Source organism: Paramormyrops kingsleyae, chromosome 22 (genome assembly GCF_048594095.1).
Source record: "Paramormyrops kingsleyae isolate MSU_618 chromosome 22, PKINGS_0.4, whole genome shotgun sequence".
NCBI lineage: Eukaryota > Metazoa > Chordata > Actinopteri > Osteoglossiformes > Mormyridae > Paramormyrops > Paramormyrops kingsleyae.
Window position 1 is genome coordinate 20,413,323 of NC_132818.1, and position 11,936 is coordinate 20,425,258.

General features: G+C 41.6%; 2 protein-coding genes across 2 annotated transcripts; one reads left to right on the forward strand and one right to left on the reverse strand.

Annotated features, from left to right (window-relative positions):
* The first annotated feature begins 598 nt into the window (after positions 1-598).
* Positions 599-5,626, forward strand: psmc3ip (PSMC3 interacting protein). Its single transcript, XM_023835468.2, has 8 exons — positions 599-741; positions 3,213-3,313; positions 3,421-3,510; positions 3,639-3,750; positions 4,061-4,206; positions 4,779-4,832; positions 4,913-4,972; positions 5,349-5,626. Exons 1-8 carry the CDS (start codon positions 645-647, stop codon positions 5,403-5,405), a joined length of 717 nt encoding a protein of 238 aa, XP_023691236.2. The 5' UTR covers positions 599-644; the 3' UTR covers positions 5,406-5,626.
* mlx (MAX dimerization protein MLX) lies at positions 5,550-11,117 on the reverse strand. Its single transcript, XM_023835467.2, has 8 exons — positions 10,851-11,117; positions 9,796-9,835; positions 9,440-9,529; positions 8,635-8,732; positions 8,309-8,411; positions 7,914-8,013; positions 7,236-7,437; positions 5,550-6,874 (listed from the first exon to the last, which is right to left on the reverse strand). The coding sequence occupies exons 1-8, from the start codon at positions 10,890-10,892 to the stop codon at positions 6,818-6,820; spliced, it is 732 nt and encodes a 243-aa protein (XP_023691235.1). The 5' UTR covers positions 10,893-11,117; the 3' UTR covers positions 5,550-6,817.
* Positions 11,118-11,936: the final 819 nt, after the last annotated feature.

An 11,936-nucleotide genomic window follows, 5' to 3' on the forward strand; every position in this document is an offset into this window, starting at 1 on the left:
GGCAATTGCCCAATGGTTTTATTTATGCTGTATAATTAAGTTTTTTGAGAAATAGTACAAAAAATGTCGAATGGCCAGATTTCCCTGTACCACAACATAGCTTGTTTTAACCTTCTGTTTGACCAGAACAAGAATGAGTTTTTAAAATTCTTGGTTGTTAAAGGTTATCAAACTAGGCTGGACTTGGTAAACAGCGGGTTGGTAAACTGGTCCAGTGTGAAGCGGGTCCTGTACGTTACAATGTTTCAATAAATGTCTGTAGTTAAAGTGAAATCTTTTCTCTGTAACTCGGTTTTGATATGTTTTGATGTGAAAACCTTATTAAAGAGAAAAATTTAAACCGACTAACAAAGCAAAAGGATCGTACGTTTACTCTTCGGTGGAGTGCGCCTTAATTTTCACTGTTTACTTTACGTTGGAGGGCGGGTTTTCGTTTACAGGGTGTTTTGGAGACATCATTTATATTCATGAGAGAAGCTACCTGATTGGTCGGTAAAACTGTCTGAGCTATTCACTAGCCAATCAGGCAGCGCTCTTTCATGAATATTAATATTCCCGAACCACTTTGTAAAATGGATAATTTGGGTGCGGCGTGGGACCTGTTGTTCACTATTGGTTGGTAAAAATCTAATAACCCCGCCCGTATGACCTGTTGTCCCACAATCCATTGCTGCCCGCGAACCTCGAATGTAGCTCACAACAAGCAAGTTAGTGCAAAAATGAGTAAAAAGGATGCATCTGGTAAGTTATTTTGATACCGAAATAAATAATTTGTGTTTTGAATAAGTGTGTTTGTGTGTGCATATACACGTTAGCAGTGTGTTTCCTCAGCATCGTTTTAGCTTTGTCAAAATAGCTGGTTCTGTTTATACAATTTGGACGGACAACCGGAGTTCAGTCAGTGGTTCGAATTATACGATTGTAATGTGTATTATGGTTTATTAAAATGTTTTGACACTGACGTTTTGACAGTTCCGCTGTGTTTTAGTCAACCTGAAGTGTTTGCATGAGTAATCGCCAACGCGTTTGTGACCGCGGTAAAGATAGTTTGCAGTTTGCGATTCGGGATTCCTTTAAGTTTATCTCGACAGTGCGGTGAGGTAAACCAGTAAACACAGTGGCATTTTGTTATTCGTGATTTGTGAATTCGGATGACGTCATTTCCCATCCCGAAATCTGCCGATATTATACTTTGCCTTTTTGTTGTCAAACCCCGAATAATAAAAAAAAAAACTTCACCATATAAACAGGTCCAGGCAGGCTCATTCTGACCAGTCTGATTTGTGAATTTTTTCACAGTCCTCAGTTCGTCTGCCAGTGACTGATAAGCGCTGAGACAGAAGGGATTAAAAACACATGTCACATGCCATAGCAATATATGGGCTACATCCCATCATAGTGGCCAAAACATCCAAACAAAGTGGCCCAGAAGGACCAAACTAGGCTCAAATTGATCAGTCTGATTTGTGAATTTTTTCACAAATCAAATGTGGTCAGTCAGTCATAGGTCAGTGTATGTATTAGGCAGCTGGTGGAAAAAAAACACTCTTTTTACACATGAACCTTACCAATAATGAACATACCCTTATAAAGCACAATGTATTACTCTTTTAAAAATGTACTTTTTAATAACAATTTACTCTTAAGTGGTGTGGTGTTAGACATGTTAGAACAAATATAGCAGCTACTTGAGATAAAAGATGCGTCATGATTCATTAATGATGAGCAAATGTGAGATTAGTATTTCACAAGTGTTATGTTGATTCTTGTTCAAGACCACTATGTTCTCATGCGTAAAAATAAAAGTTGCTCACCAGAAACTAGCTGGTGCGCACAAGAATATATTATGAGCGCACAATGACATATCAGGGAACTGCGGCAACATATTCTGTACTGTTCTGGAATAATTCATTAGGAAGAAATTGGATATAAGTTTGTAGTTTGGGGGAGTGTAATAATAATAATATCTTTATAAATAGACGGGAAATACACCAAGATAAAATATACTAGACAAAATTATTTCTCTGGTATATAATGTAATGTAAAAGTTTATTATAATAGAATACTGGACATGAATGTCTGTATGTTGTCTCTTGTTATTGCTAGTCATGTTACAATGAATATGCAATTTAAAAGGAAAAACAAGACAAAAAGAAGAAGGGCACAAGCACCTTGAAAACAGGAATATGCCAGGGCAAAATATATTTCGCATAGCCTATGTACTGGCACTGGCCAAATAGCTACGCTGAGTGATGACATGCGAGTAAATACATTTGTGAATTTTTCCACAAATCATGTTTTGTCAAAAACAACATGGAAATTGTGCTTTATAAGGGTATGTTCATTATTGGTAAGGTTCGTGTGTTTTTTCCCCACCAGCTGCCTAATACATACACTGACCTATGACTGACTGACCACATTTGATTTGTGAAAAAATTCACAAATCAGACTGATCAATTTGAGCCTAGTTTGGTCCTTCTGGGCCACTTTGTTTGGATGTTTTGACCACTATGATGTGATGTAGCCCATATATTGCTATGGCATGTGACATGTGTTTTTAATCCCTTCTGTCTCAGCGCTTATCAGTCACTGGCAGACGAACTGAGGACTGTGAAAAAATTCACAAATCAGACTGGTCAGAATGAGCCTGCCTGGACCTGTTTATATGGTGAAGTTTTTTTATTATTCGGGGTTTGACAATAAAAAGGCAAAGTATAATATCGGCAGATTTCGGGATTGGAAATGACGTCATCCGAATTCACAAATCACGAATAACAAAATGCCACTGTGTTTACTGGTTTACCTCACCGCACTGTCGAGATGAACTCAAAGGAATCCCGAATCGCAAACTGCAAACTATCTTTACCGCGGTTGAATTGTGATGGTTAAAAATCGGATGTTTCCCTTTTTGTGCTTGTCTATTCTTATTTACTGGTTGATTCATTGATCGATGTGTGTTCGTGTATACATGTGTGTTTGACTTTGTGTCGGACGATGAGCGACACGCTGCTATTTTCCAAGCACTTCTCCTGGTAGGAGTTGGGGGGGGTGTGGCCAGGAGTTTTTCTCAGGCAGCATAGGGGACGGTATACGCTACCCTGTAAGGGATGCTGGAATTCGATTTAGGAAATTTAATTTTAGAGCTGCTCTTGTGAGAACAAACTTCTCGTATTGGCAAGAATACACCGATAGACAGATTTTGCTTTGCCCAGGTGCTGCAGTTATTCTTGAGTACCTCAATGAAAAGAACCGGCCGTACAGTGCCCAAGATATCTTCGGAAACCTGCAAAAGCAGCACGGTTTGGGAAAGACGGTGAGAGTGACAGTGGTCGGCTGCTATATTCAGTTACTCTGCAGCCCCATATTGGGCCATTCTGAGAATGCGCACACGTATATAAACACCATTCCATGGACTTTCAGGCAGTGGTGAAAGCTATGGAGCTGTTGGCGCAGGAAGGAAAAATCATGGAGAAGGTCTATGGAAAGCAGAAGATCTATTTTGCTGATCAAGTGAGTGAAAATGAGTTTACTGGGGCTTATCTATTTATCAAGCTTCTCTAGGTCAGTATCACTGGAAATGAAATGTCTTTATAATTAAGCTTGGCACACGTCCCCCCCCCCGTCCCCCCCCAACTTAGTCTCAGTTCGCAGATGTGAGCGATTCAGACCTTAAGGAAATGGATAGTCAGATGTCACAGCTTAACTCCCAGGTACACACTGTAACACAGGACTGCAAGCAGCTTGAGATGGGTGAGTTCTCTTCGTGTCCGTAATGGCAGAGTGTCGAGTGTTGCATGTTGGCACAGAGAATGGACCAAGGATTGTTGAATTTGTTGAACCATTTTGTAAATATACAGTAGCTCAAAATAGGTTAAAAGCTATCCTAGTAGCTTATGTAGGTGGTTTGAGACCCTATTTAGTGGGGTTTTAGCCACTGTTTCTTTTTTTGTCCCGTCCCCCCAAGATTTTTTTCCTCTAAAACCATGTAGTCATGGTAGGTGACGCATTAAATAGATGGGCAATGATTAACTGTGTTTGTCTTTCTGTCTCTCTTCTGCAGCTCTGAAGGAGCTCAACAGCTCAATGACAACACAGGGAATGACATCAGAGATCCAGCACCTGACGCAGGAGTGCACTGCGTGCAAGGAGCGGCTGGAGAGGATCAAATCTGTGGCAAATCACGTTACACCCGAGGAGAAGGAAAAGGTGAGTGATGCTCACCATTTTAAAATAGAAAGAATGCAAACTAGTCTCGCGACTGGGGCACTCGGAGCATGTCCTCCACCAGGGTAGTCATCCATTTACATAATTTGCAGTATTTTAAGTGGTAAACACTAAAACCTGCTTTTCAATAATTTATGCCGAGTTCACTTTTCCTTGTTTTTTCTGTGCTTCAGTGATGTCCTTGAACCTAGTTGTTAACGTAAAGTGGATTTTAGAGGTAGTTTGCGGTCAGGCTTTGTGTGGAATGAGGTTTTACTGAATGCCGGGTGTAGCCTAGTGAAATCCGTCTTCGTATTTTTATCAGATGTCTTAATGTAACATTTTTTTTTTGTGGAAGTTTTCGATTATTTTATGAAGTGTTACATTTGTTCTGCTTCAGTCACCCTTTTACAGCGTATTGTGATGCTTTGGTTCTGAAATGCACATCACTGTGGTTCTGAAATGCACATCACTGTGGTTCTGAAATGCACATCACTGTGGTTCTGAAATGCACATCACTGTGGTTCTGAAATGCACATCACTGTGGTTCTGAAATGCACATCACTGTGTTGCAGGTTTACAAAGAGCGGGATCTCTATCTGAAAGAGTGGAAGAAAAGAAAGCGGCTGGTAATATTTTAATTTTTAGTCCTTTTTTAAGGACTAAAAGGATCTAGATTGTTTTTCTATAATAAAATTCAACGTTTTAGGCATCTGATATGGTTGATGCCATTTTGGAAGGATACCCAAAGAGCAAGAAGCAATTTCTGGTAAGCGTGTACTTTTCTGGGTCTCACCGAGTTCATCCTGGATTTTACACACACCCTCTTCCTGCACCCATGAACCCTGGTGTCAGAGGTACAGGGCAACACACACACACACACACACACACTCCTACCTTTGGACCATCCAAGGGACACACACACTCTGTATTGGGGGGGGGGGGGGTTGGACACATACACACACATGGACACACAACACTCTTACCTGTGGAGGGGAGACCGGAGTGCACAGCACATGGAGCCGTGGCTGAGACTTGAACCCTGGTCCCAGAGTTGGGAGGCGACTGTGCTAACCACTGCACCACCATGTCGCTTCCTTCAGGTTGCGTAAAATCACTAAACTATGTTCTTTTACTCTATTCAGGAAGAGGTTGGCCTAGAGACGGATGAGGACTGCAAAGTGAAAATTCCAGACATGTGACAGAAGATGTGGGATTTATGGCTGTGAACGCAAACAAAATGGGGGACATGACTGACTTTTTTCTGGACCATCTTATTTGTGTTCTGTGCTTATGGTATCAGTGTTGGGTTTTTGTTTTGTATTATACATAATGTGTAAAAAAAATTAAGACTTAGAAACAGATGTTTATTTGCAATTAGAAATATCAATACAAAAATATTTCCAAAGTTTTTTTCAAGAAACTGCCGTTTTTGGTTTTTTTTTTTTTTACATGCACACAAATCCAATTTGAGAGATACAACATTCTATTTGAAAGACAGGACAATGATCAGATGCAGAATCCTTTACTTTAAAATCATACGGTACAGTACTGGTACTTAAAATTCGATCTTGCAGAACAATTATTGCAAGCGTCGTTTTACATTCTTTGCTTTAACAGCTGTGTCCGGGGCAGTGTGGGAGAATGAATCGATCACAGTATCCGTAGTGTCAGGACTGAAGGACACCCTTGCGGAAGGTTGCATGTCATGTCCGAGTCAATACAAGGCAGCAGAACGGCTAAGAATACACACAGTTAAGATTCTTACAGCCTTCACTTAAATAATAAAAACCTCTTACATAGGTCAAAAAAGAAAGTACATGCTGTCACTCTCATTCTGTACATTTTACTGAGGTCTTAATATTCCACATAAACAGTCTACATGGATTGTGGTTTTTCCCAGTCAATGAGTTTCAGGCTCTGCTTCTGAGCACGTGTACACCCGCCAGCATGAAATGCATACATAAATGAACAAATATCCATACTTTTAGGCATAGGTGTGCTTATGACAGAGGTCAGGAGAATCCAGAAGGCAACTGGTGTTGAAAGACCGACGGCATTTCAGACCACCTCTCAAAAGTGTCTACGACAACATAAGCACTTCACGCAAAACTCCGTGCAAACAGAACACAACGATGGCGAGAGACCCACAGGCAAAAACACTCGATTTGTAACGGAGGAGAAACCAAGAACCCTGAAAGAAGAGGTTGAGTTTTTAAACACTCACCTGTGGACAAGGAGGTAACAACACCAGCCCTTGAGTCCCAAAATCCTACAAGCTTCCATAGTTTTTCTTTCCAAAGGTAACATTAGACTGAACAACACTGTCAGCAGGCTTCCAGAAAATCCTTACATCTTCCCTAAGTGTTTATCCTGGAAAGGATCCATCCAAGTTAACTTAGACTACACCGACCTCCCCCTTCTGAAACAGTACTCTGGCCAGGACGCATGTCTTCTAGAACAAAGGCTTTTGTGAAACGGGACTGAGCACTGAAGTGCTGGGGTTGTCCCTCTCCACTACACACGCTGTTCACCACCGTTTACCACTTAAAATACTGCAGTGGTGGTGAGGTGAGGACAGGTCACACACGTAGCATCGTCATGGCCTGGTCCGTCAGTAGGAGTGGCTGTTGATCTGCTGAAGGACCCCCACCACAAACTCCCGTAGTGTCTGTAAAGACAGGGGGTTTAACTTAAGCTATACATGACCCTTAGTCTTCCTTCGTTGCAATGAATTCAGGTGCCTTTAATAGCAATAACAGAGACTGTCTAATTAATTAATTCCACCAATGGTGTAGAGTTATCTGGTATCATTACCGTGTTTTAAAGACATTCCTTAATGAACGAACGAGTCAAACAGCGCAATGCACTTCTGAAGATTCATGACATAAAATTTATCCTACACGTTCTGTAGTTCTGCCCATAATTGTAGAAAATCAGATCAGCACTGTCACCCTGGATAAAGGTAGGTTGAACTGTACCAAGGGAACACATCCTACACATTAACCCCCAACCCCAGCAGAGTGCAGTACCTGAGGTTTGCAGTGTTCCTCAATCCAGCTGAAGACACAAGCGGACAGCTCCTGGAAGCTGGAGAAGGAGACTGAGGCACTGAACGTCTGGAACAAGGAGTCCATGATGCTCTGGAACACGCTGAACTTCACCTGGTCAGAGACCTGCTCGTCTCCTTGCTGCGGATTGTTCTGGTGCGCCTGGACTATGTGCTCATAGTTCCTGTCAACACACACACCACGTCAACATCAGGCAGTCACCAAGATTAAGGAAGGGGGGGGGGGGGTCTGTTATACAGAGCATGGTGCTCAGTATTTGTCAAACTCCAGTCAAATTGAAAACGTATAAATAAGTAACAGAAAGTGGACACAGCAGGAATGACAGTGCAAAGGTTTTCTTTAGAGATATTAGTTTGGTGACCCAATCAATTACAAGACTCCACTAAACAGACAAACGCCAGAGCCAGTTCTCTTCCTCAGCCCTAATCAGGCCATCTCATCATTCTTCTAACAGCCAGTTCTGTCCGTCTTATCACAGTCATCCTTTGCCCAGTAAGGATTACATCACATCCTATTGACAGCAGTGTGCATTAGCGCGCTGTGCTGATGAACGCTGGTTTTCAGCCTCTCAAAGGGGATGAAGATATGGTCAGGCATGCCGAACAGGGCGGCCAAAATTTAAGTGACCGACTGCCTCACGTCTTCATGATCTTCAGTGCCATCACTTCCTTCCGCAATGTGGAAACTTCCTCCTCTTGCTTTTTCTTCTCTTTGTGCAGAAACTGGATGTAGTCGATTGCTGCATGAAGAACTTTGTTAAGATTTACAATACGCTTTCATGGAATTAAAAAAGTGGCAGCTATTTACACTGAACACCGAAATAACATAATTTCTTTATTTCTCACATCATCACATAATAATAAAAATGATAATTTAACAGCTAATTATGAACATATAATTAATAATTATGAAAAGACAAGTTAAATATACATTAAGATTTCTTAAATTTACAGGCCTAATACTACTCTTCTCCTGGTGATTATAAAACCACATTTATAAGGCTAATACAAGAAGAGAGAAACAGAAGGACTAACTTTTCTGAAGTACAGTAGCTTTGCTGATTTTCTGTGCTCCCACGGCAAACTCTGACTGTTGCTGACAAGTGGGAACGATTGACTGCAAGTCATCATAGCCTTTCTGCAAGGTAATCAGAGCAGAAATTCAACAGGTTTTGATATTGTCAAATTAAATCAGTGCACAGCCTTTGGAGAAGTTAACATCAGCCTGTGCGAGTGGTAACTGGCTGCAGCAAACCCAAAGTAAAGTTTTCGGTTTATAACATGCAGATATTTACTCAGTCATAGCTCCCCTGACTCACAGTAAGACATCAAGCAGCAGCGATTCACGATGCTACCCTCACCTTGATGGCGTCCCTGCGTTTCTGCTCAGCCTGCGTGTGCGCCTGCCTCCGGCGGTCTTTGTAGGACGGCTCATGCCGAGAGTCGCTGTCCTCATCGTCTGTGTTTGGAGAGCAGCCAACAGTGAGACGCATGACGCTTAGGGAATATCGGCCTTTCCTTTCTCATCCACAATGACGTAATGGTCACCAATCCTGGCACTTCGCATACCAGCACCTCCCTCAAGAACGAGCTGCTGGACCTGGACCCCATGACCACTGAAGGACCTGCCACCCAAAAGCAGGAGGTGTGCCCCACTAACACAGCACTGAGCTACTGCATCTTATATCTGGAACCTATTTACCTTATAGCAAGACCTGCAATAGAAATGATCATACACACACACAAATATATATATATATATATATATATATATATATATATATATATATATATATATATATATATATATATATATAGAGAGAGAGAGAGAGAGAGAGAGAGAGAGAGAGAGAGAGAGAGAGAGAGAGAGAGAGAGAGAGAGAGAGAGAGAGATTCCTACACATATACATAAAATCGCCTGACATCATAGGCTGTAGTGCTTCAGACATGGTGCCTAAAGCCTGTTGCTCCTCGTTAACAAAGTTCTGACGGCATCCCAAAGACATACTCTGTCTTAAGCCTCAACATACCACAGCGGAAACATACCCTTAGGAATTATCCGCAGCATCTCTAAAGTTCAGTGTCAGGGATACAGGTCAGTGCTCAGTGTCAAGCATATTTCCATCCATGTACTGAGGTGCCGTAAATAACCGCTTTAAGACATACCTGTGTTAGGCACTGAGGAGGCACTTGTGGATCCAATGCTGTTTGCTCTGGAGACTACAGAGCCTTTCCTTGCACTCTCAGCAAAGAAATCTGCAGATGATGATGTGTGAGTTTACAGTATAATAACAGAAGCATCCTGGCACTGAACAGTTTCAGAAAGGAGTCTGTAACTGAACGTCTTCCACAACCAGTGTGATGTCACAGGTGAACAATGCTACACACACAAACTGAATTCTTAATATTTATGAAAGCCTTCTCTCTTCATATCTAATAAATGCTTATAGAAGTTAGAAAAACATTGTTGTGGGGAAAAGATCCACGTAAAATTAAAGTGTGAAGAAAAGTGGTATACTCACTGTGGTCGAACCCGTTGTCACTAAAAGCGCCGTCCGCCTGCTTCTCCATCGCAAAGAAGGGACAGAAGACGTTTTAAAGAAGAGAATCAGAGCAGGACTGACAGGCGATAGTGAATATAAAACATTGCAAAACAGGAACCCACCGACACACCCCTCTCCCCCCGGTAGGACGGCGCAGGTGCTGTTAGGGGTTTGATTAAAATCCACGGGAGCACATTCAGGCGGCACATTCAGGCGGCACAAAGGCCATTATTTGCGACCCAGTTTGCTTTCATGCTGAAAATTACCATGTATGCATACAATGGGATAAACGGTCACTATTTACACATTGTAATAGCACACAGTAATAATAATTTTTACGGGATTTAGAATGTGTTTTAACGTCAGTGGCGAGCCAATCCAGAAACAGTGACAGCTGATGTAGAACAACAAAGATGCCAATTTAAAAATAACTGTGAAATATCCCCGGTCCATTTCGTAGAGTAAATACATCGTTCTTACATTAACTGGACACTATTTTTGTCTCTTATTTGGGGATCTTGGTACCATTTGTCTCCCTGGCATAAACATATCGTTGCAGCAGCGACCATATGCATACATAAGCAGAAAAATATTTAACGACAGCAAGATCTGCAGTTTAAATCCCCTGTCTTTAGCATAGCATTGTCTTGTGCCCGGTTAATCGACTTGATTCACGCGACGTTGTCTGTTAGCCGCTATGCTAACTAGCATGACTGCCATTTGCCCACAGCGTACGAGCTGCTTTTAAAAGCTCCGCTTTAAGGACAAAGTAGGACTGTAAACTGCAGGGCTTATGCGGTGAATGTTATGTTTAAATAAGAATATCAGAATATACGTCAGCTGTCATCGGCCAAAGAGTAAACACAGTGTGATGCTAATGGTATACAGCAAAGAGGCCTCGGTTTTTGTCATCAACACTTAATGTGCGACAGAATTTAACTTTATATAATTTTTACGCCTGACAAGGCCAAATACAAAACTGTCAATGTGACATTATTTCTACCATTGTGTGGTATTTTCTGTAGGTTTCTTACTTTGTTCCAGGAGTCCTCCGGAGAAGCGCTCTGTTCCGTCATTTCCGAGCAGGTACGGGCATTACGGCACCGCAATGGGGAAACGCGCCGCCTATCGGCAGCACCTGGATCTGCACGTGAAGGGAGGCACTCCAGCGACGACGCTCGTCCAATGTTCCCACTGAGTTTGTCCCGGTTTGTTTCCGTTCAGCAGTGTCACAGTTTCACAGGCTCAGTCATCCCTATTTCATCAGTGTATTCACTTTATCGGTCTTAATCTTATTGCTAATTACTAATGACTAACTAATTATTATTATTACTGATTATTAATTACTTATTGCTAATTAGTCTTAGTATTGTCCTATTATATATATATATATATATATATATATATATATATATATATATATATATATATACACTCACCTAAAGGATTATTAGGAACACCTGTTCACTTTCTCATTAATGCAATTATCTAATCAACCAATCACATGGCAGTTGCTTCAATGCATTTAGGGGTGTGGTCCTGGTCAAGACAATCTCCTGAACTCCAAACTGAATGTCAGAATGGGAAAGAAAGGTGATTTAAGCAATTTTGAGCGTGGCATGGTTGTTGGTGCCAGACGGGCCAGTATGAGTATTTCACGATCTGCTCAGTTACTGGGATTTTCACGCACAACCATTTCTAGGGTTTACAAAGAATGGTGTGCAAAGGGAAAAATATCCAGTATGCGGCAGTCCTGTGGGCGAAAATGCCTTGTTGATGCTAGAGGTCAGAGGAGAATGGGCCGACTGATTCAAGCTGATAGAAGAGCAACTTTGACTGAAATAACCACTCGTTACAAACGAGGTATGCAGCAAAGCATTTGTGAAGCCACAACACGCACAACCTTGAGGCGGATGGGCTACAACAGCAGAAGACCCCACCGGGTACCACTCATCTCCACTACAAATAGGAAAAAGAGGCTACAATTTGCACAAGCTCACCAAAATTGGACAGTTGAAGACTGGAAAACTTTTGCCTGGTCTGATGAGTCTCGATTTCTGTTGAGACATTCAAATGGTAGAGTCAGAATTTGGTGTAAACAGAATGAGAACATGGATCCA

What these genes read in the sequence shown, in the direction of transcription:
- mlx (XM_023835467.2), bottom strand. Translation starts at nt 10,892, where the DNA reads ATGACGGAACAGAGCGCTTCTCCGGAGGACTCCTGGAACAAA. An exon ending in TGACAACGGGTTCGACCACA is followed by an intron (nt 9,530 to 9,795) that starts GTGAGTATACCA and finishes CATCATCTGCAG; the next exon opens with ATTTCTTTGCTGAGAGTGCA. An exon ending in GCACTGAAGATCATGAAGAC is followed by an intron (nt 7,438 to 7,913) that starts GTGAGGCAGTCG and finishes GTGTGTTGACAG; the next exon opens with GAACTATGAGCACATAGTCC.
- psmc3ip (XM_023835468.2), top strand. Translation starts at nt 645, where the DNA reads ATGACCTGTTGTCCCACAATCCATTGCTGCCCGCGAACCTCGAATGTA. An exon ending in GAGTAAAAAGGATGCATCTG is followed by an intron (nt 742 to 3,212) that starts GTAAGTTATTTT and finishes TGCTTTGCCCAG; the next exon opens with GTGCTGCAGTTATTCTTGAG. An exon ending in AGCACGGTTTGGGAAAGACG is followed by an intron (nt 3,314 to 3,420) that starts GTGAGAGTGACA and finishes ATGGACTTTCAG; the next exon opens with GCAGTGGTGAAAGCTATGGA.